At 36.5% G+C, this 25,435-nt stretch overlaps 1 protein-coding gene across 1 annotated transcript in view; it reads right to left on the bottom strand.

The window, feature by feature from the left end:
* The window catches only part of DST (dystonin), a 215,528-nt gene that overhangs the window by 27,944 nt on the left and 162,149 nt on the right, over positions 1 to 25,435 (bottom strand). Inside the window, exons 65-78 of the mRNA XM_070932929.1 lie at positions 24,981 to 25,082; positions 21,550 to 21,651; positions 19,440 to 19,613; positions 18,379 to 18,534; positions 16,156 to 16,353; positions 15,464 to 15,592; positions 14,000 to 14,170; positions 11,790 to 11,945; positions 11,387 to 11,593; positions 9,805 to 9,924; positions 5,120 to 5,289; positions 3,587 to 3,746; positions 2,381 to 2,575; positions 762 to 890 (exon numbers count right to left, since the gene is read on the bottom strand). Coding sequence (XP_070789030.1) covers positions 762 to 890; positions 2,381 to 2,575; positions 3,587 to 3,746; positions 5,120 to 5,289; positions 9,805 to 9,924; positions 11,387 to 11,593; positions 11,790 to 11,945; positions 14,000 to 14,170; positions 15,464 to 15,592; positions 16,156 to 16,353; positions 18,379 to 18,534; positions 19,440 to 19,613; positions 21,550 to 21,651; positions 24,981 to 25,082 — 2,169 coding nt within the window. The remainder of the gene's footprint in view (positions 1 to 761; positions 891 to 2,380; positions 2,576 to 3,586; positions 3,747 to 5,119; positions 5,290 to 9,804; positions 9,925 to 11,386; positions 11,594 to 11,789; positions 11,946 to 13,999; positions 14,171 to 15,463; positions 15,593 to 16,155; positions 16,354 to 18,378; positions 18,535 to 19,439; positions 19,614 to 21,549; positions 21,652 to 24,980; positions 25,083 to 25,435) is intronic.

Genomic DNA, 25,435 nt, shown 5'->3' with positions numbered 1-25,435 from the left:
GAGAAATAAAGACTGGTGGGAGGAGATTGGGAAGGTGAAACCTGAGAACAGCTGACTGCTTTTGATGAGCTGTTTCCAAAAGAAGCAGGGGGAAAAAAAAGCAGAACTTGAGCTATAATGTTTAAGAAAGCCAAAGAGAATAAGAGGACAACTGCAGCAAGATTAACCACAGGTGCAATATTGGAATGTTTGAAGGACCAGCTTAAGGACAGATCATCATGGAGAAAATCTATGTGATTGCTAGAAGTTGACACCAACTTGATAATACTCAATCACGTGCTATTTAACAATTCACTGATTAACAATGAAGCAGACTGCCTCTGGAAATAGAGGACTGCCTACAGGAAGTATTTAAATAAAGGGCTCAATGGCCTTTTGTTGGGGATCCTGAGGTAGTAGAATCCTGTAATGGGCAGGGAGTTGGAATCGATGAATCAATGTTCCCTTCCAAGATTTACTTTATCTGTAAGAATGATAAAGTGTACTGCTGTCTCATAATAACACCTCCATTAAGTAATTAAGAACTTGTGATGGCACACTGAGGATATGCCAGTTGAATTTACGTTTATAGTATTATCAGAAGTATCAGTTAAATAAACAGAGGATTTCAGTCTGTAGCAACTGCTCTGGTTAATAAGACCTCATTTCTAGGACAGAAAACATATTTTCTTTGCTAGATAAAAATAAGCCAGGAGTGCTTTCATTTTATTGTCACATTTCTATAAATCTAATTTTGAGAAGCAATCCATTATCCAACTCACTCTATGCTGATCTATTAGCATACGCAGAGCCTCTTCGTCATCTGGTAGGATCCCATGGAAACGCAGGGTCTGCTCAGCTTCAGCCAGCCATTCCAGAAGCACATGGACAACTGAGTGGAATTCCTCTGCCTGCACAAATGGAGGTGTGTGTGTGTGTGTGAAGAAAAGACAAAACTAATATGTATGAAAACAATGGGCCCAGAATGGCAGTTAATTATCATTCAGCAACAAAGTCATATTAACTTTCAAGTAAGAAATCTGATTTAAAACCCTTTGCTATCCATGACTGTAAAATATCAAACTTTTTTTAAGAAAAAAATCTGGAGAAAGTCCAATGAACTGTTTATGGGTGCTTTTAAATGTAAGATTTACGCCACACATGAAAGTTGTATGAGCAATTTGCTATCCTGCTTATAGATTACAAAAACAATGCTTAAGTCTATGAGCTGGAGCCATGTTAATGAACATCAGTTAGTCTGGGGGAGAAAGGGGGAAGTTAATTAAACCTGTGTATAGATCCAAGTTTCTCTCTGAGAGTTGAAAGCAACACTACCACTGAGACGGTAATTTCTGATGACAGAGTTCCCTTTTTCCTTTTACTTAGGTACTGTACAAGCCTTAGTTTTTCAAATTATAATACAGTTTTTCAGAGTCCTGAACAAACAGGGAAAACAGGGTCTTCCCAAACATGCATGTACTGATAGTTCTTGACTTATAACCAATTGTTTATCAAGTGTTTGAATTTACAATGGACTTCCCCAAGGCTACTTATGACCCAAATTCTGATGGGGGGAACCCCTCCCTCCATGGTCACATGATCACATTTTGGGCACTCAGTAACTAGTCCACATATATAGCCATCTGCAGCATCCCAAAATCACACGATTGCAATTTATAACATTTTTTTTTTGCCAGAAACCAGCATTTACTTCTAGTTTCTGCCAAAAAAGCGCTTAACCATCTGCAATGATTCACTTAATGACTGTTGCAAAAAAGGTTGTAGAATCAGGTGGGGGTCACACATTGATCAGCATACTGACTGGCAAAACTTTCAACAGTCATTTCAGGCTCAATTATGGTTGTAAATCAAGGACTACCTATACACTTTGGAGCAAGTGGTGGAGACATTTAATAGTTATCATTTAAATCAATCAATCTATCTATCTATCATCTATCTATCTATCTATCTATCTATCTATCTATCTATCTATCTATCTATCATCTATCTATCTATCATCTATCTATCTATCTATCTATCTATCTCAAATTATATATAATTATAGTTATATATAAATGGGGTGTAGTTGGGAACCAGAAATGTGTTGCTTAAAATTCAATTTGTTCTGTACAAATAAATCTGCTACTTTTGTACAGGTTGTTTTCAGTTCCAAACATTTCCAGACAGTTTGAACAAGACTGGGGGGGAAAAAATCTGGAAAATCAGAGCATTTGCAGACCATTAAATGGGATAATGTATGAATCTGCCTGCAAGCACTTGTTCATTCAGTTATTCTGTTTAAAAGGTTAAGAACTAATCTCCTGCCTTGATATCACACGTGGATCAGGTCATTATGATTCCTTACATAGATGGAATTCAGTGCACTGCGTTTGCTTCTCACCTGATGAAGGGCCTGTTCCAGTCGAGTTTGCTTGGAGACTGAGAGTGTACACACAGTCTCCCATCGAGTACCAAGCTCCTGCATTTGAACCTTAACCCAAGAGGAATCATCACGGCTACCTTCTATCAGCTCTCGAGCAGAGCGTTTCAGGGCCTGAACACTACTGGTCCTTTTCCCCAGTTCCTTTTGGAAGCCCTGAGCAAAGGAAATAAAAAATGATCCTCTATTAAACACTGTTAAGCTTCTTTATGAGTTACAGGCAATATGACTTTTTTTTTCTATATAAAAAACCCGCTTGATCACAGCAGTTTTTAAAAGCGTAAATTGCATTTTTAATTTTTAAAAAAAGATAAATTGGGCTAAATACTTCCATTTCAATACTTTATTAAAGTCTTGTATTCTATCCTTTGCATTTATTCTTTACATTTTCTAATGTAAGTTTATTTCTTCTTGCTTTGCTCTTAATCAGTAGCATTCTACAATAAAAGTCAGAATGGATATATTCAAACCTCATTTAGAAAATGGGTTCTTCTAATGGGAATGTTTTTAGGAGCTCTATGGTCTGTAGGACCATTGAGAGGTAGAAATGTTTGTTGGTTCATTAACTGAAGTCTACTGTGCTACTGCAATCTGCAATAATTACTCATTAATATTTAGTTGAAACCAACTAAATCCTATGATTTATTAAACTATTTTTCAACCAATTATAATTAGACAATTCAGGATCCAAATGCAATGCTAATCTACATCGGACACTTCATTTAGTTTAAATTATCATATCAAGAAAGAAAGGGGCAGGCTCTCTGTGAATTGGAAATAAACTAGGCCAAATCCCAACACAGTAAACCATGATTATTTGATTTCAAAAATAAAACTTCCTTATATTATTTGAGCTCAAGAGACTATTGCCTTACCCACAGGTAATTTATAAGGCCCAAGCTGCAAACATCTTGAAATAATCAGTTAAAATAACTTAGTTTTATAAAGTAGCACAGATTCCAAAACAAATTTTCAAGCCAACCAAATCCCCATAGTTTTTCCTAAGATTTTTTTTTCCAGAAAACCTACAATGTAGGGTTTTTAATTTATTAAACAGTTTCATGAGACTTTCTTATAATTTATAAATTGATATCAGTCATTCAATCAAAACAATTTGTAGAACCAGACTTAAAAAGAATACAAACGTTACTGTAATATGGTCATTACTTTGTGACTATCTATTAAATTCATCACTAAATCTATGTCTCCGTGCACAGGCTGATCTTCGGCCAGCTGTGGTTCCACTTTGTAAAGCCAATCTATGAGAGCCTGAAGAGCATCAGTAAATTGTCCAGAAAACAGGAGAGCTTCTTCCAGTTTGTTTTGTCTGAAGAAAGAAGATAAAACAAACACTTAAATAAGCCCTTTTGTGTGCATTCATTAGGAAAAGCACTATATAAATAAAAGAAAGAACCAAAATTGATTTGTTTTATATTTTAAGAAAATATAAAAAGGTAAAAAAAATGTTGTTATCAGTAACCATAGCTAACTAAAACTGCTCCTTTGTTGCAGCAGTAGTACATGGGGAAGTATCTATGTGTTGCTTTCCTTCATGTCCCAATGGACATGCAGTAAAAGCACTGAATAATTTCAGCTATTCTTTGCCCTACTATGTAAACCAACGCTTGGATGTACATTTATCCACTCTATAAGCACCATAATGGTGGTAATAATGCCCACCTTATGGAGCATACTTCGTCCTGAAATACAAGGAGCTTCATTCCAGAAGGCCCTCAGGACCTGGTTATGTCATCAGGCTTGGAACTCCTAGAGAACCGGATATTGAGACGGCCCATTTTTATACCCTCTTTGCCTAGCAGTTTATATATTTGTATTTTTATACAATTTATTTAGATTTCTATACTTTTTTTTACATCTGATGTTTTTTTATTTGTGGTTTCTATGGAATTTGTTGTGTGTTGTTCGGAGTCACTTCTAGTGAGATGGGTGGCTAACCAATCTGAATGACTGATGAATAAGTAGTTCAAAATTTGAGATTGCAAAGCAGTTGCTGCAGTCTTCTACCTAAGTCTTTCTCTGAATAAAGATATGATATTTCTGTTAGTATGCCAGCCCCTACTTCCTACACAATCCCCTACTCATCCAGGGAGGCTATATACCCTTGCAGTGTCCCAACCGCAACCTTCCATCAACTTTGACAAAATGTTATGCTTCTTTTCAGATGGATTAATACAACACTGAGATGCTGGTATTTAGGTATGTTTGCCAATATTAGTTTCAGGAGAATAGAATAGAATATCAGGGCAAAATTCATTCCTCTAAGAAAACAAGATCATCATACTCAGTCCTAACAGATGTGCAAAGAAGAAAAAGGTGCACATTTGCAGCCATCTACTTCCCATTGTTAAGATATAGACCCCTATGTCATTCCACAGAAATTGGTTGAGAAGGAACAGATCTCATTTCATCACACTGATAAAAACAAACCATATGCTTATCCTACAGCTGGCTGAGATTTAAACAGTTTTATTTAAACATTTCAAAGGCTGCATGTGCAGCCAAGAACTCCATCCTGTACTCAGAGTGGCCTCTTGTAAGATTAGACTAATCAAGGTCAGATATTGACAATAAATTAAAAGGAAAAGGCAATGGTATAAAAAAAGAAAACAGAGGCCTTTCCATTTAGTACTGTGTTTTATGGGCCATCTTTGAAATGGGATGCACAGCTTTAGGTTCTACCTTTCAACAGATTTTCCACAGACGGTATCCCATTTGTCTCTAAGCTCGCTCAACATATCGTCTAATTTCAGGGTGTCATCAGCGAGGGAAGTTTTTTCTTTTAAAGAGCGTCCACTCCTGTTTGTGGTGTCATACACAGAATGTTTGGCTCCAAGAGATTTTTGGAACTCCTGTGCAAAAAATAAGAATAGGAAATACTGTCATAGAAAACAAGCAGGGCACGTAAACTATAGGACAAAACTTATTTTGTGCTACTTGGGTTAGATCACAATGGCTACAATTTTGAGACAAGCTGTATTTAGGGAAGAAAACTCATAAAATGTCATCGAGATAGCAAGAAACCAGAACCAGTTAGTTTGTAACAACGAAATTAAAACATTAGCAAATCAACTGAATTTAACTGGGCAATGAAAAGATGTAATCTAATAAAAATGGCAGAAGAACAAAGCTCTTCAGTATAGTTTAACAGTCCATCAATTTGGGATTAACATAAACAAAACTATTACTATTCTTTTTAATTTAAAATGGATCAGAATTATATGAGCGGCAAACACTGTCTGGTTTAGTTGACTTCTGAAGGTGCAAATTGCTTTCCATTTCTTGCTGTTAAAAAATAACATAACAGTTCTTATGATTTTAGGCATTCTCCTTATGGTTAAAGAACTCCTGAACAATTTACCACGGTAGAAAATACTATCAATCTCTTCATGTAGGCTTTCAGAAACAAACATTATTTAAATCAAATTGTAAGTTATAAGTTTAAAGTTTTTGTAAGATCACTTCAATGACAAAGTGAATTAAAGTATATTTAAATTGCACATGCTTGATTTTAACAACCCTGGCTTCTTCTTGATCATTCAACACTTTATACCTCAAAGAGCCTTTTATGCAGTAAATATCAAAAGAGTTATCTGATGCAAATCTTTGATCAAAGCTGCACCAGAGCTTTTGCCATGGAGCCCCTAAATGTGTAGTATGTTTTCGCAGAACAAGCAGAAAAAAAAAAAAAAGACTTAACTCTGTATTCTAGATTGCTTATCTTAGCCAGTGCAATTATAAATCTGAATTAATTTATACTCAGAAGAAATAAAATTTAGAATACATTTCTTGTAAATATGAATTTGATCTCCATCTCTATATATTATACATGTATAACTTGATTCATATTTCAATTTAATGTTTTTGAATTGTTTATTGTCCAGTTTGTAATTGAAAATAGCAACTTTTAAACTATTCCCTTGTTTCTGATAATGTTTCAGGAAAACATCTTGTACAGACATGTAGGCAAAAGTATATAGCTAATTGCTAAAGCATTTTTAAATATTATTTCATTTTTTTAAAAAAAAATCTTGGGATATGGACTACATGAACAATACTTTATGTTATTTTACATTTAAATATACCAATGGAGACAAAAACTGACAAGAAAGCAATGAATGTGCCTTATTTTGGCACAAATATGAGACAGACATTTTTTAAAAAAATTTGGTTTCTTTCTAATTTTGGCTAAGGAAAGTTTGATGGAATAAATCCAAGTAATTCTGGGTATTACACATATCCTGCTTTTATGTCCTTGATGCAAGATTCTAAAACCAATGAAACCGTGGTTTTGTGGCTTACATCATAATGCAAAGTTTCAAGGAAACAGAAGATTACAGCAATATCAACAGACCACAGGCAAACAATTGGATAAACAGATTTGCTAGGATTGTGGATGCTACTTTATTATTATTCCTGTACTGGGAATGAGACGTTGATCTTTTTAAACTAAATTAATTATGCTAGTAAAAACGCACATATTGTAAAATTCTCTTGAGTTCTCTTCTATGGGCTGATTTGAAATTATCTGAGCTGACAACTTCAGATCCTACCGAATATGTTAGACTCACTTAATCCTGCAAAGTATTTCAGGCTATCTAGATAACTGATTCAAAACATACTATTACTCCCCTTATATAATCATAACTTCTTTTCATTCCCCAGAGCCCTGCAGAGAAGCCGCACCTTCACTGCTCTTCAGAAAAGTACAGGAAGTCCTCGACTTACAGCAGTGCATTTAGTGACCGTTCAAAGTTAGAATGGCACTCAAAAAGTGACTTGTGACCATATTTCAGTTACAACCTTTGAAGCCTCCCCATGATCATGTGATCAAAAGTCAGATGCTTGGCAACTGGTTCATATGCACTTATGACTGTTGCTGTATCTCAAGGCCACGTGATCAACTTTTGTGACCTTCTGACAAGCAGTCAATTGGGAAGCAAGATTCACTTAACAACTGTGTTACTAACTTAACAACTGCAATAATTCACTCAACAACTGTGGCAAGGAAGGTCGTAAAATGGGGCAAAACTCATTTAACAACTCAGAAATTTTGAGCCCAATTGTGGTCGTAAGTCGAGGACTACCTGTAACAGGGAACGAGCTGTCCTTATCTTTAGGGGCAAACAATTTGGGAAGAAGAGGGCACCACTGAGATGGCTCACCCTTGAGGCCCCTGAAATCAACACTCTCTTGGAAATGAACTCATACCACGGTTTCTCTCCAATAGGAGCAGATTCTAGCTGGAGAGGCAATCTCAAAGTTATCCAGGTATTAAACAGGGCTTTAAAGGTATCAACCAGAACCTTTAATTGCATCCAGAAGCCAAATGGCAACCAGTGCAGCTCCCACAGTGTAGATGTTATCACATGTGCAAATGCACTTGGGACAACCAGTAATTAGGACACTGCATTTTGAATCAGCTGTGGCTTCCTGAGCTACAGCTGGTTCAAAATGCTATACAGGTAGTCTTCAAATTACGACCACAATTGAGCCCAACACTTCTGTTGTTAAGTGAGACATTTGTTAAGCATGTTTTGCCCCATTTTACGACTTTGCTTGCTACAGTTGTTGAGTGAATGATTGCAATTGATAAATTAGTAACCTGGTTGCAAAGCGAATCTGGCTTCCCCGTTGACTTTGCTTGTCAAAAGGTTGCAAAAAGCAATCACATGACTTTGGGACACAGCAACAGTCATAAGTATGAAACCAGTTGCCAAGCATCTTGATCACATGATCATGGGGAATTTTGATCACATGACCATGGGGATGCTTCAAAGGTCGTAACTGTGAAAAACGGTCATAAATTACTTGTTTTGGTGCTGTTGTAATTTTGAACGATCATTAAATGAACTGTTGTAAGTCCAAGGCTACCTGTATAAAGCAGATGCTATATAGCAGATTGTAACAATCCAATTGTACATTTCCTCCCTCCCATTTTCATATTCATAACTCTGGTCTATAGAAGAACTGTTACAGAGGGGTAATAGATTGCCATGGAATCACATCAGAGGTGGTATTCAGCAGGTTCTGACCAGTTCTGGAGAACCGGTAGCGGAAATTTTGAGTAGTTCGGAGAACCGGCAAATACCATGTCTGACTGGCCCCGCCCCCATCTATTCTCTGCCTCCCGAGTCCCAGCTGATTGGGAGGAAATGGGGATTTTACAGTATCCTTCCCCTGCCACGCCCACCAAGCCTCGCCCACAGAACCAGTAGTAAAAATTTTTGAATCCCACCACTGAATCACATGGGCCCCAGAAAGAAGCCCCTCATCTTTCCACCCCAGTATAACAACTGTGTTCTGAATCATTAAGCCTTTCACAACTTGATGCCCCCAGGAATGCTCTGATTGTACCACTTGGAACCGCTAACCAGAATGCCAACTACACAAAATTGAACTAGTTGGATTATTGTTATGGCACAAGACTTCACTTCCTATGGACGAGAAACTGAAATTTCTAATCCTTAAAGTATGGCAGGAAAGCAACACAACAGATTCACGGGATGCATTCAGAGAGATTTCAAAAAGCATCAAGACGAAATTCTATCACTGCACTGACAGCTAAGATTATGCAAGTGTAGACCGATGTTTGAAGTCAAGCATATGCAAATCTAAGTACTGGTTGGTTGTTTAGTCAGCCAGGTGTTTACACTGGATTTAGCACTTTATCCACTTATCTTTTGTTATAATTATTAGTAACAATTATCATTCACTTTATTTATTTATTTATTTATTTATTTATTTATTCGATTTATATGCCGCCCTTTTCCGGAGACTCAGGGCGGCGTACAATGCGTTAAGCAATAGCCTTCATACTTTTGTATATACCTGCATATATTATAAAGGATATAAAGGACATATATTATGTCCTTTTCCAGAAAGCTATAGAGAAAAATATTCATATTTTTCAAATGGTGTGGGGATGGAGAAAATTTTACTAAAGTAATTAAAACTTTATCAAAATTCTGAACAACAATGGTTGAATTTAAAGCAATCCCCACAATGTTAAAACAATTAAAAGCAAAAATATAAATTAACTTCTTGTGAATCCTATCATCAAACTAAGCTGATTTCATATAGAAATGGATAGTATTGAGTTCAGATTGGGTAACTTATTGGCTCAAATACCCTTTAATATGATCCTTCCTGATCACATATGGTCCCTTCCACAAAAATAGAGCTTTCTATAGAGAAGCCTTCCAATTTCTATTTCTTTTATAAGCTGGAAAGCAGCCAATGTCTGAATTTGATAGCAGCAAATATTCTAACTGGGTCAACAATGAATTGCTTTCCTCCTGCTCATTACCTCATGATGCCTTGCCAACAGATCAGACAGGCTCTACATTCCATTATTAGTGACTCACCTTATGCTGGGCAAGCTGCATCTTAATTTTGTCTGGATCATTTGCAATTTCCAATTCTGCATCTAAAGTCTTTTCTGAATCATCCAACCATTCAGTAAGTTTGATCCAAGCTTCATGGAACTGCAGAAAAATAAGAGGTTTGCTTGTGTTTTTCCAGTGATAGATTATTAATAAACATTTAATCTCAAGATATTAAATGTGAAAAATAATCAAAATCAAGGACTTAAAAATGGGCCTGGACAATATATTGAAAAGGCTTGTTTTTCTTTCAAACAGTCTTTTTGATTTGCAAATTATTTTACAATACATATTTGTTCTTGCTTAGTCTAATTCTTCCAGTAAGGTTGATATAATGCAAGTGTCACTGATGGATAATTAATGCACTTAGTGATGCATTAATGCATATGAATAAATCTTGCTATATCTAATGTGAATTTGAAAAGTATTTTCAACTATTTCACTGAGTTGATTGCACAGATGATAATGTCAGGCCTCAGGTAAAGTCAACAATACAATGAGTCATAGAATCAGAGAGCTGGAAATGATCATTTAACCCAAGTAATTCTGGCAGTATCTCTTCACCTACCATATGAACAGATCAATAAAGACAGCCCATCGTTTATCTGAGTGCTTAGTTTGGGCTTAGGGGAAAATGAAAAGAAAAAAGGAGGAAGGGTCTTCTAGTTATTCAATATCTTTCAGAGAAGCTGTGCATGTGCCTTCTGGTCAGAACATGGGATGTGATGGCAGAAACCTGCTAGTTATATGTGAATATGTCTATCTGCAAAAACAACAACAACAAAACAACAAAAAACCTAACCTTTCTTCATAATTGCTCCATCATTTGCCTGCCGTTACTAATATTTCTCAAAAACAACTATCACTATCAATATCACTACACGAACACATTTTTACTTATTTCTTTAAAAATAACCCAACTGACCATTAATGAAACACTTGAATTTTTTATGATTGTTGCTGTCATCCATGCCTTAGCTCCCCTTACATCAGGGGTGCTATTCAGCAGGTTCTGACAGGTTCTGGAGAACTGGTAGTGGAAATTTTGAGTAGTTCGGAGAACCGGCAAATACCACGTCTGTCTTGCCCCGCCCCCATCTATTCTCTGCCTCCCGATTCCCAGCTGATAGGGAGAAATGGGGATTTTGCAGTAACGTTCCCCTGGAGTGGGGAGGGAATGGAGATTTTACAGTAGCCTTCCCCTGCCATGCCTACCAAGCCACGCCCACAGAACTGATAGTAAGAAAATTTGAATTCCCCCACTGGGAAAGACCACTTCCTGCTGCACCATCTATTTGTATTACACTGCCTTACATGCATTCATCAGAACCATGCAGAATTAACATTACGTATAGGAAATGATCCTTGAATCATTCCTCCCCCCTTCCCTTTCAGGCTCTTGTGGAGTTAGAATTAAAAACCTCAGCATAACAATTTACATCTCATTTCAGATTACGAAAAAGTTGAGAGAGTTAGTTAAGTTCACATACATAATCCTGGGAACAAAGTGTGGGTTGATCTGAGATGTAGTCTTTAAAATTGAGATGGCGCATTGCCATGTTACCTGTTTGGCACGTTTCCTTGCATCATCCAAGGCTCTTCCTCTTTCTACTAAACGCTGAACTACTTTTTCCCACCTGCTCTGGACACTAATGAGAAGATTCTTAATGAGGACCACATCCTGCTTCTGGCTGAAGTACTTCAAATGAGTTCCAGTTTTGTCTAGCTGGATAATCTGGTCACGATGAGCATTTACTTCATTGGCAAAGACCTTCCAAAGGAAAAAGGTAATACTGAAATTTGAAAAATATCTAGAAATGTAAAGCTGCCTATCGTATTGGCAGAGAAAATGTATGATGTTACTTAAACCAATCTTCAGAAGCTATATATTGCTGAGCTAATTTATGTACAATTCAGCACAATGCATATAGGGTGGAAAGTTATGATTCTGCTCCTTTCTTTCATACCTTGTGTTCATCAATCTGAAATAGGATAGTGTCTAAAATAAGACTTGGCCGAGAAGCCATTGTCAAAGTTTGCTCAGCTTGAGTAAGCCAGTTGATAAAATCCTGTAGCGAGTTGTGGAACTCCACTGCCAAATTGAGAGCTTCTTCCAGCTTGATCTGTAAGAACACAACATAATTAACCACAGTGGAACAGTAAATCATGTTATTGTTGAATGTAATTTGGAAGAGGCCCATTGCTGTTAGCTTTTCCCTCTAATAATTTTTCTAAGCTAATGCTAACATGCATTTTGTTCTAAAACAGTATCTTGATAAAATACTGCAGCACAATAGTTAAGCAGAACAAGACGGTAAAAAATGGGGATTGAGCAAAAAAGAAAGCATCCCATGTGACATACTGACCTCTTAAAACAAAAACAGTATCACCATTACATGTCCAATGTTAAGACCAAGAAGCATTTAGACAGAAATTCTGAAACACGCATGCTTTCTAGTTTTGATAAACCTTGCACAAATAGGAACCTTGCACAAATAGGAACTCTATGATGTCAATGGTTTAGAAAACCATTGGGTGAAGTTAACATTATAATTTAACACATGTCACAAATGACAGAAGAACTTATGAACCAGAGAGTTTATCTTTAAAAATATTTCACTGATACCTTGCCCTCCAAATAAATTGTGGCTCCTAGTATTCATAAAACAAATCTGCCTATAATCACAATAGCTCCAAATTTTGGGAAATGTGATCCCAAAATATCTTAAAAGCACTTTGTGAAGGAAGGCTTACCTACATCACAAGTGACAGCACATGCAAGAAAGTGAAAAAGGGACCTCCCAGACATGACTAAGTGCTTATAGCTAAAAGGGGCATACTGAGCCAGTCTGTTAATTTCCATTACATTAGTCCTCAATTTACAACCATTCATTTAGTAGCCATTCAAAGTTACAACGGCACTGAAAAAAATGACTTATCACCATTTTTCACACTTATGACTGGGGTGAAATTCAGCAGGTTCTGACAGGTTCTGGAGAACCAATAATGGAAATTTTGAGCAGTTCGGAGAACCGGCAAATACCACCTCTGGCTGGCCCCAGAGTGGAGTGGGAATGGAGATTTTGCAATATCTTATTTTATTATTTTATTTTATTTTATTTTATTTTATTTTATTTTATTTTATTTTATTTTATTTTATTATTTTATTTTATTTTATTTTATTTTATTTTATTTTATTTTATTTTTTTATTTTATTTTATTTTGATTTATATGCCGCCCTTCTCCGGAGACTCAGGGAGGCTTACAATGCGTTAAGCAATAGCCTTCATACTTTTGTATATTTTATACAAGTCAGCTTATTGCCCCCACAAACTGGGTCCTCATTTTACCTACCTTAGAAAGGATGGAAGGCTGAGTCAACCTTGAGCCTGGTGAGAATTGAACTCGCAGTAATTGCAGGCAGCTGGACGCTAAATACTACCTTTTAACAGTAGCATTAGTCTGCTGTGCCACTCAGGCTCCTTCCCCCAGGAGTGGGGAGGAATGGGGATTTTGCAGTATCCTTCTCCTGGAGTGGGGTGGGAATGGAGACTTTGCAGTATCCTTCTACTGCCACGCACACCATGGACTACATGTATATGACCAAAAAAACCCCAATAACCCCAAAGGCTCTTCTCCCCCCAAATATCTTCATTTATTCATTCATTCACTTGTTTTTTATATTTGTATTTCTATGGCTTCCAGATGAAATGTATAGTCCAAATCAGATTAAATTGTTTAACTGAGAAAATCATGTTTACTTCTATGAAAGTGTATTTTTATCAGTAAGTTGCTCCTGACTCCCTAGACACAAATGGTCTCTTCACTTAATACTCTGAAGAACTATTACATTTACAGTGTCAACAATGCTTTAAAGCATACTGTATATTTCCAAATGGCAAAATGATGGATTAGGGGACTATTTATCCCTCAAGCATGTATGTAATCTATAGACTCTAAAGAGACTTTTTTGTTTTACAGACACTGGACTACTCCTTACAGTTCACTGATACAGTTTTTCCTATGGGCATGGATGTTTGGCATTATTTACTACACAGATTACATGGTTCCATTAACTCTTGCTAAAGAACATCACAACTCTCCTACACTGAAAATAATCTAACATTAAGCTTCCTAAATGCGCAGACAAATTTCTCATATTCATTCTATAACATACTTTTCTTTCGTTAAGTTTGGTCTTTACTGATTCCCATTTTTCTTTAAGATTATTTATATCCTGTGCAACGTTAGTTTCCATAGACTCTGGGCATCTTGCAAGCATCTGTAGGCCCTTCTGCATCAGACATCTGTATGTTTCCTCCTTAGCTTCAAAGGCAGCACAAAGTTCCTAGACAGAAAGAGAAAATAAGCCACATCATTTACAATCAATGTTGATTCTAAACTATTAACCTCTAAAGCAGTTGAAGGGACTATGAGTTCTAGTTTTGTGGGGGGAAGTTTGCATGAGTTAAGAAATACACATTGTGGATAATGTGAAATGTTCACCAGATGTCACTAGGAATATGCCCATAACAGCATACAGAATTGTGTGCATTCTTTAGTCAAAATGAGTCAACAATTAAAAAAAACATCTGTCAAATGCATGAGTTCCCTAAGTCTTTATAGGCATTCTGTTGTGTGCTTTGAATAAACATTTGAGCAAATATTTTAATGTTATCTATTAAGTAATCTTCAAGGTTATTTTGCACAACTGGCCTTGCAGAATTCTGGGATCATATGAGACCAAAGACAATTTCATCTGTGGAATCTTCAATCCATAACAAAAAAATAGGTATATTCCAAATTCAGAAAAACTTTTTTAGTGATTTTTTATACCCAGAATAAAAATGCCTTTTACTTTAGCAAATCTTTTCTTCAACTTCAGAGCTGAAGAAGCTTCTTGGATGGGAAGCGAAATGTCTTCAAAGAAAAAACAGAAAGTCCAGTTGCCTCTTGAAAGAGCATTTCTGCAACTGAAAAATATCCCAGGAAAATCTGATCTATTACTCAGATGCAAAGAAAGCCACTAAAAAAAAACCCTACCCCAAGAGAGGCATTCTCAATCACATCTTTGCATTTCAAACCTAGACTGGAATTTTGGCAAGGCTTACCAAACCACTAACTATAAGTTATGAATATGCAAGTAAAATTGGACCTGGGTATGTTATATTCTAAGTCCTGGAGATAGGCATATTTTAATGAGCCTTCAACTCACTGAAAATAAAGTAATACAACTGTGCTGTCTGGACACAGAAAAAAAATAGATTCTGTCTTTAAACACTGGCAACTGGAGTTGGATGAAATCAAGAAATAATAAATGGACAATAAAGTTGACGGATTAAGACACATAATAGTAAATTCTCTATTTGGAGAACTTGGAGGAAATTAACAGTTTGGTATTAGGGCAAGTGGAAGAATATAAATTATATATACAACTTTATAGCAGCTAACCAGAGTTCCCATATTTCCTTAAAATTGTTTTTGTCTCTAAACTAATGTGAGGATTGTTCACCTATGGTAATTTACAAAATTAATGCCTTTAGAGCTATTTTCCTGTGCAGAATTTGCAAATTTTTCATTCCCAACAGCCACAAAGCATTAGTTTCCAAATTTGGGCCATCTGTACAACTAAGATCCTTACCATATGGATATTAAGCTGCTCTCTTGCAGTCTCTGGTAAGCCACCAACAGGCTTTGATGCCAAAAGGTGACGCTCAGTTTCTGTCAGCCATTGTTGTAAGTCTTCAACATCACCATGGAAACCCTGGGCCTAAACAAAATGTCATCATAACACTTCAGGGTATATTTCATTACACAGGCTTGCTGTATCAGCTAAGACATTGCAAAAGTGGAACACAGTAAATCACAGGATTTTTAAAAGCCTACAAACCTAAAAGGAAAATGCTGTTAAATTAAGAATTCCCTAAACAAAACAAAACTGTTAAATTTAATTTTAAAACAAAACAAATTGTTAAAACAAAAATTAAACATACAGTGAAATGCTGTTCAGTGAGAAGAAAAGGAAAAAACTAAGTAACCTTATACCAATTATATAAAATGTACTGCTGATCATGGATTTACAGTTCAAATCCCAATTTATGACTGGGAATTTCCACTTGGAAGCTAAAAATATACACAGAACAATCTGTCCAATTTAAGATTTCTAATTAGGTATTTCAAGCTATTAGTAATTTATTCAAAAACTAAGTTCCAATGTTTTTCTATTGCAGAGATAGCAAAGTGTAAGGAGAATTTTAAAGTGCTTACCTTTGGCTTCAGTAGGCCCAAATTTAACTTAATACCTGTATGGTCTTTTACACTTCTCAAACATACCTGGATCAAAGCACTGTCCAGCTGCTGCTTCCTTTTTTCTGTTTTTTCCAAGACATTTTGCCATCGTTGATTCAGAAGCTCAAGTTTGCTTTGCAGATTACTAGCTTCTTCCACAGCGCTTGATTGAATCAGATCATTTCCGGCTTTTTTAACTGTTTCCACAGTAGACTGGTGAGCTAAGACATCATTTTGCAACACCTGAAGGAACAAAAACATGTAATTCCTTTCTGTTTTTTAAATCACTCATTTCATTCAGTTCCCTCTGCAATATCATTTCAATAAAACTTAATTGGTAATATTTAAAAATAGTATAAATTAGAAGGTTTGAGCGAATTCCTTTGAGATATAAAAGATATCCACTTTGAATAACAATTCTTACTTATTTGGGATATTCTAGAACAGTTGGAGAATTCTGGAAGTTGAAGGCTATACATCTTAAAGTTGCCAAAGTTGAGAAACACTGCTGTAGAGAGTCAATAGCAATAGCACTTAGGCTTATATACCACTTCATAGTGCTTTACAGTCTTCTCTAAGCAGTTTTACAGAATCAGCCTCCAACAATCTGGGTCCTCATTTTACTGACCTTGGAAGAATGGATGCCTGAGTCAACCTTGAGCCGGTCAGGATTGAACTCCTGCTTATGGGCAGAGTTAGCTTGCAATACTACATTCTAACCACTACACCACCATGGTTCTGTCAAATCAGCATACTTTTTATTGATCCATTTAATGTACCTCAAGGAGGGAGCATATTGTTTATACTGCAGTTATTGATATAAGGATGAGATGTGAGGGTTCTTCTCTTAAATACAAGCTGAAATCCTCAAATCCCAAATATTGTTTATTATTATTTGTTTTATTTATATATGACTTTTAACCCTATGAATTTGGGGAGAGGGAGGGAGGGAGGGAGAGAGAGAGAGAGAGAGAGAATGAGAGAGAGAGAGAGAGAGAGAGAGAGAGAGAGAGAGAGAGAGACTGAAACTTGCTTGAAAAGACAATACTACATTTATGGCTGACTAGGGACCCATTATAGACATTTTGTATGAAATGGGAAAAAAATGTAATTATGACTTGTGGTTTTAATGATTTAAAAAAATGTATAATAGAAAAAAAAAGAGCTTGGAGTCACCTAACCTATAACCTGAATAGGAGAAAATATCTTTCCTGCACACAAGCAGAAAAATCTTTTGCAATGTGACTATGTTTGGTATGTTTATTGTTTTACATATTTTTGCTGCATGCCATCCAAAGTCATTTTTGTGAGATGGGTGGTCATATGAATTTGATAGATAAATAAAATAAAGCGAGCAAAACAAGAGACATGACTCAGTAAAATAGGTATGCAAGAATCAGTGCTATAAGAAAAGGGGCTTGGGAGTGTTCTGCCCCAGCTTCGGATTTCTGAGGATATTGACACACACCAACAGTCCTTATCAAATTTATTAAGTAGCAAAAATAAACAAGACCGGCAAAGGTTGGCAACCAGCCCAGAAAGCAAGATATGATAAACCAAAATACTCTGATTATAAATACAAGTTATTTCCAGCAAAAAAGCACTAGCTGCGTGCGACTTAAATAGGCTAAGGGAGTGGCCAATTATCCTCAAGCCCTACTCTCAAGTAGACCTCCTCCTCCTGAGTAGCCACTCCTGCCTTTTGGCAGCCCTGTGTGCTCGAGCATTGAGGAGAGGCTCCTCCACTTCACTTTCTCCACTTGAAGGAACCTCTGGAGGCTCTGAAGGCCCTGGCTGAGTCTCTGCCTCTGGCACCACATTCTCTTCAGCCTCCTCCCTGTCCGACGCGAGCACTGGCTGTGAAGGCTGCTGGCGCGACACCACACCAGCCTCCTCTTCATCGGGATCAGCCATGATCCACGCAGGCCACTGGCGGGCCACAACAGGGAGTCAGTCTTCAGTTAGGAAACAATTTTTCAAGCCTTGGACCTGAATTCCTGAATATGTGTTCCTTCTGGTTCCCCGACTGATTGTAGACTGGCACATGATTAACTCGGCTCTCATTTTTTGGATTTGTCTGCACAGAAGTTTGGCTTCTGAAATATGCTTGCTTTTTCCTGCGTTCCGCATTCATGTACTCTATTGAGATTTGAGCTCCCATAAAGACCTTTTTTCAAAATCTGACCTATTTCAACAGTTAATATGGAGCAGTTATTTCCATTCAGTAATCATATCTAACAGTGAATCCCAGAAATACCAGTTACGTACATGATGTTTGGCCAGTTCAATTTCAATAGCTTTGGGGTCACCTCCCACTGGCCTCTGTTCATTCAGCAGGTCTTCAGTGTGTGTCAGCCATGTCAGCAACTCATCCAGAGCATGCTGGAACTGTCCCAAAGCTAATAAAGCACCTTCCAATTTATGCTGTTCAAAAACAAGAATATAAAAAATTGAAATCATGACACAAATGCTAAATCTTCAATCATTTCAACATGTGTAGAAAACTCATATGAACACCTACAAGTGCCATCCAAAATTTATTTTATATATAAAATATAATCTGAAAACCAGATTAGAGAAGAACATTTAAAACTAGTAATATATTTTATTGTGATTATTTAAGAATTCTTGAGTGGCTTACAGTTGCCTCATTTACCCCATGAGAGGTTAATGTAAAAGTTAGTGACTTTACAACTTCATGATAAATTGGGAGTTACATCTTAATAACATCAAAGTCCCAGAATATTCTCACTGTGAACCTCACATCTTGTTTATTAATTAATTAATTAATTAATTAATTAATTAATTAATTAATTTTATATAGAAAATTTATATTGCTGCCTATTCGCACATGGCGACTCAAGGCAGCTTACAAGAATAAGCGAATAATTGTTGCAGTATGTTGTTTTCTCATTTTTAAAAAATATATTAGTGAAACATAATAAATAATATAACATGATTTAGAGTAAAAAACATAACTTTTTAAACAATTTGATCATAAGGAGGGGGAAAGGAATAGGAAAAAGAAAACTAGTAAGAAATCAATTACTATTAAACTACTTGTGGGAAACATAGCACATTCAGGAACGTGCTACGGACATTAATGTTTGTTGTGCCATTTTCTTTTCAACTTGTTATATATTGTTTAAAATTTCTCAAAAGAAATAGAATGACCAAATTAATTAATTAACCATTATGTATTAGTTTCAAAAAATGATATGATTGCATTTGAAATTCAGAGATCTTAATGCCTTTAGTTCAAATATTCCATTACAGTTTCATAAAATATTCTGCTATATAGAATAAGGTTTCAGCCAAACCTAATTTACCTGGCGGCTAATGATTTTATCCTCTAGACATTCCCATAATAACTTGAGTTCAGACAAAGGATCTTGAACAGTATGCTTCTCACTTTCCTCTGTGACTTTTTTCAACAACAGTTCGGCCTGATGGTTCAGTCGTTCCATTTCTATCTGTTGTTGGTAGGCTTCTTTTTTAAATTGCTGTAGAAATTCAAAGACACAAATATCAACGGGGAATACCACCTTGACCTTATTACCGTAGTTTATTGTGAAATTTAGTGTGAGCCTTTCCCTGAGCAGGTTTCTGTTTATGGAAAACTATTTTTTAGCAAAAAGCACAAAAGGAACCCAATGTCTCTAAAAAAAATTAGTATAAAATGTGGAAGATCTTTTCTTCTTCCTAGGGGAAGCCTGTTTTGAATGAAAGACCTTTCTGTGAAACGGGATGCAATTTACAAAACTTTCTAACCTAGTATTCTTCATAAACTAAAGCACACCTTTTTTCCTGAAATATAAATGGACAGCATACTTCATCATTCTTATGTTCGAAATGTTTCACACTCAATTTAGTCTATAAAACAGGAAGTCTTTCAAAGCTTCCTCAAAGTGAAGGTAATCTGATAGAGCTCTGCACTGGAAGTGCACTGCAATTACACCTGGTGCAGAGATCCATCCCAGAAGAAATTAACTGAAGAGAGGGAAACCATAATAATATATCACACACAAGTCTCTCTCACACACACATACTCGTCTGTGACTGAACAGTTAGGATTCCTGAGTAACTTACAACGCAAAGCTTTGGCAAGTCCAAAACTCTGCAACTCTTCACCTTCTTTCTGTCTGGAATAGAATCGAAGTAGATGTCTACCTTGTGGACATATTCAGATGTATTCTATTTTTTAAAAATATCTCTTCCTATTTCTTTAACCGAGGCATATGACAGAAGGAAGTAAAATAAATCAGAGAACTTTTTCTAGATGCATAGTTCGGAGCGGGTGGGGGAGAGAATAACACACAGCCTACTTTTTGTATTGGATTTCAACTTTTAGGGATTTATAAGCCATTATGTTCCCATTTTATTAAAAGCCATTGCTTCAAAGCTCTAAAGTCCTTTTTAATAAACTTTATTAGAACAAACTGATACGTATCATATAACACAATTTGATCTAGATGTACAGAGGCAAAGCAGTTTTTCCAAAGTCCCACATGGGAAGGATCCCACTGGGTACTGCTTTCTGTTCCAACAAAGCTTATGATACAGTGGACTTCTTCCACCTTCCTCCCACTCCTTTGACAAGCATTAAAAAAAAAAATTCTTGACTTGGTTTCTGTGGCTCCAACTGTCTCTCTAGTAAAGATATTGAGAGGCATCTGTGTGAGTTATGCATGATTACAAAAGAGTAAAGCAGAGACGTGCATAAATGTTTCACATTCTGCTAAACCAGGGTGATGTATCACTATAACTGTCTGACTCAATCCCTAATGATTTCTTAATCCTTGCTTTCAATACTAATAGAAATGTTGGAATTCTAAATTTTCAGTGTCAAACCACTGTAAAACCTTACTTTGGCTGATGGTTTCCTGTTTATTTTTACAACTTGTCCACCTCAGCTTTGCACACGCAAAAACAGAGTTAGACTGGATCATCTAGTCTAAAACAGTGCTGCAAAACAGGATATCCCACATTATCTCTGCTTCCTGCATAAAATGCACAATTAAGTATCCAAGTATTATGAAGAGAATGAGTCATCTTTTCATTCTAAGCCATCTTTTGGAATTCACTGGGGTTTTCTGTTTCACACACCAGAAAGCTGGAAAGGGAATAAATTCTGAAAATTTAAGAATAATCCATGGTATCCAAAACCCTAGTTTGTTTTCTTAAGCACTCTGTTTCCCCTTTAAGGTATGGGCAAACTCCTTACCTTAAAGGGGAAACAGAGTGCTTAAGAAAACAAAGCAATCAGAAGAAATAACCTTGTATTAAAATACCCCTCACAATTATCTTTTGAAAGAAAAAAAAGAATTTCATTTTATGTCATACTCACAAGACAGGAAGGAATTCAATTTACACACAGTACAAAGAAGTTGCAAAATACTATCCCCTCACACACAAAAAATTAAAAGTTACGTTTCATACCTTCATCTCTTCTGTTTGCTGTTTTACTGTTTCTAGGTCTGTTCCAACTGGTGACATTGAAGTTAATTTACTACCAGCAATATCCACCCAGTCAAACATAGCCTGTTAAAATAATATAATTAAAATAACAGGGCAAATAATGATGTAGCATATTAACAATGAGCTGTGTATATAGAGAATATTCTTTATTACATGAGAAGAACTGCAAGAATGTATACATTTATACTCAGTTTTCCGCATGCTGTATATTTTGCTGTTTCTTTTAAAATTCTGATTTGCCTTTATACATAATGACATCATGACACATTTCCCCCACCCCAGTTGCTCTGAAGTTTAGAGAACATTCTGAAATAGTTTTAGAATTTAGAGGGGGAGTTGGGAGACATGAAGAAGAAAGTTCAGTCTCGTCTAACACAGAACAGTTTCCTTTGATAGCTGCCAATTCATTTACTGGGGTCTTGAATGTCTTCAATAACCTTTGAAGGAAGTTCAGAGCTGGACATCAGGTCATGAGCATTGGTGCGTGTGCATGTGCGTGTGTGTGTGTGTATGTATGTGAGGGAGAGAGAGGGAGGGAGGGAGAGAAAATAGGCAAGATGCAAGTCCTGTCTCTATTGTGTGTGCGAATGGGACCTGCATCATGATGGGGCATCCACCATTTTGAATCTGCCACAGGTGCCAATATATCTCTATGTAACTTCAATCAAGATGTCCTCAGTCATCTCTAAGAACTTGCCGATATGGAATTTTCCACCTAGAGATGCCACAGACCTAACATTGATGCAGTCCTTCTTCAACACCAAAATGTAGTGAGGCTTCCTTTAAGGTCGGGAAGTTGAACCGTTAACTTTTAGCTCAGTTCTAACTCCACAGCAATACCAGGAAGACAGTTTAGCAGCATTTCCTTTGGAGCTGCAATAATGGGTGGCTTCCCACTAGTGGGAGCTTCTTCCTGGTTGAAGTAAAGGTGCCATTAGACTTAGGCTACTTCCCTACAACCTTTGGCACTGCTTCAAGGGGTGGGCTTTGTGGCTTTTGCCCTTTGTGCTTAAAAAAAAAAAATGCTGTCCAGAAGTGAAGATGGGGATGGGGCATGGACACAAGCCCATTTTTCCATCCTTTAATTTTTATTTCTCAAAGAGGGCACCACTGTCCTTATCTCTGGGGAGATGCTGCTCCAGAGGATGGGGGCTGTGACAGAGAAGGCACACTTCCTCAGCCTTACAAGATGACAATATTTAATAGAAGAATCTGACTTCAAATCAGTACTTAGTGGACTAATCACTTAGTCTACTAAGCTTAATGGGACTTGTTCAGATAATGAGTACAAGAATGCTGTTTAAGTAAAATACTTCTAACTATTGGAAAATTTTGGTATCGATAATATGCATTATCTGTCATAGATGGATGATGTCTATGAGCCAAAGTGGTGAAGCAGAGATTTCATTTGGAATTGTAAATGACCCAATTATGTTAAAACTTATAATGTGCTGAGCAGGGTAATATTTAGTAAGACCAATGAGGTAATACGATAGGATTTTATAAAATGTGAGATGATGTTCACTGAGTGAAATCCAACCTTCTACCATTATAGACGTCACAAATAACTATGAATAGTTTGAACTTAAATCAAATGAAATTTGTTCAAATCCACACATAAATGAAATGCACTATAAAAAATTGCAGAAGAAAAAGAATTTTGAACTACTGAATAGATTTTGTAATTTAATTTATTGATATATTAAAAGGGGCATTTAATGTGGAAACTGTACAGCAAAGAGGCTGACAAAAGAGATTTAATATATAATCTTTTTCCATAGTTTAACCACTTGCCCTTTTCAAAGACTTTGCTTGAAAAATCTACAGATAAATCAAGTATCCTAACCAACGGTCAGGGTACCTGAACTCTGATTGTAACTGAATAAATAGAAATAGTCCTCAACTTACGACCATTACTTTAATGATAATTTGATGTTACATCAGCATCAGAATTTGTGACTTACGTCCTGTCCTCAAAATTATGACCACTGCACCACACTCAGAGTCATGTGATCAAATTTGGACACTTGGCAACTGGCTCGCGTTTACAATGGTTGCAGTCTGGTGGTCATGTGATCACAAGTTATAATTTTCCCAGCCAGCTTCTGACAAGCAAAATCAATTGGCGAAACCTAATTCATTTTAATGACTGTGGTGATTTGCTTAATGACCATGGTAAAAATGGTCGTAAAATCGGGCCCAGTCATGTGATGACGCTTAACGATCACGTCGCTTAGCAACAGAAATTCCAGACCCAGTTGTGGTTGTAGGTTGAAGACTACCTGTATACACTTTCAGTAGAGTATCTCCTGATCTACTACAGGTAATCCTTGATTTATAACCATTCATTCAGTGACTGTTCAAAATTGATGTTGCTAGAAAAAAAAGGGTTATGACCTGTGCCTGAAATTATGTTAATTGCAGTGCCCCAATCAAAATTTCGGCGCTTTGTAGCCCACGCATACTTATACTACTTCCACTCCCCCCACCCGCCTGTCTCCCACCCATTTCTGCTCTTTTGGCTGCCCTACACATTGCCTTGTGGGGCCACAAGCAGCCGCAGAACCATATAGCTCCATGGCTGTCTGCCATAACCCAGGAAGCCTCAGTAAATTGCAGCAAATATTCACTTGCCCAGCTGCCTTTTCTCCCCAGTGGCTCCAGCCTGCCCCAGCAAGCAAGCCAGAGAGCATTCCTTCACTTCCTACCAAACACCAGCAATCATTCCTTCATCCAGCTGCCTTCTTTCCCAATTCCCCTTTTCATCTTTTGCGCTTAGTGCCTCACTGCCTTTGTTGTCTCTTTTGGGACCCAGCTTCTCTGGGAAATGTTTCCTGCACACTGCTGAAATTGCATAATCTTTGGAAATGGAACAGGACACTTTGCCGCGGGCAACTCACTGCGGCCATCTTACCACGGCATATCTCGCCATGGACAATTCCACATGGGATAGCTCAATGCAATAAATGTTATCTGCCATCGTTTCTTCAACATTATTTCTGGTTTTTTTTGTCAAGCTGTCCTAGACCCCTTTGGAAAAGTTTTGGATTTGGGACAGGCAAAGACTTCTGAAGACAGTGTAGTTTGAGCTGTCTTGGAAATGGGGTGAGATGATTCCCAAAGACAGCACAACACTTCAAACCTTCTCCTCAACCCCCATCACTTACAAAAAAGACAGGTGCTTTAAAAAAATAGTCTATCACTTCTCTGATCAGAAGCACTTTTGCCAAATCATAAAACATGCACAACCCTATGTTTATAGATTTTGAGGAATAATCAGATGATTATTAGAACATTTTATGATCCCTAATTGGTAGTTTCATTTTTAAGAAACATTTTTCTAAATATCCTACCAAATAAAGATTATAAACAAATTTAATTAAAAATTGTACCTGCAGTCCATCTTGATACTGAACAGCAGCCTGCATAGCTTCTTTAAGTTTGTCAACACGTTCCTTCCATGTTTTATTTAAACCATCCCAAATGGAATTTAGCTACATTTTAAACAGTGAATAAAATTAAAAGAACAAGAGTTTTACGTCTTTAAATATATATATAAAAAACATTGATTACAATGCAAACAATAGTCTTAAGTCTCCCTAAAATTGCAAGGAGAGGGAGAGTAATTATTAGTTACTAAAAGTTAATGAGATTTCCAATTAAGATTAGAATTCCTTTCATTCAAACTTTAGAACCACAGTGGCTTTATTTTGTTTAACAGAAGAACATACGGCATGTATGTTGAAAATATACAGTTCAATTATTATTAGAAGTAAAAAAAAATCTGAGATCACAGACAATTGGTATGGACAATTTGGTATAACTAAATCAGTGTCTGACTCAATAT

This window comes from Pituophis catenifer, unplaced genomic scaffold (assembly GCF_029215685.1).
Source record: "Pituophis catenifer annectens isolate HBS135680 unplaced genomic scaffold, rPitCat1.0.hap2 SCAF_1, whole genome shotgun sequence".
Taxonomy (NCBI): Eukaryota; Metazoa; Chordata; class Lepidosauria; order Squamata; family Colubridae; genus Pituophis; species Pituophis catenifer.
This window is presented reverse-complemented; position numbering and strand designations above follow the sequence as displayed.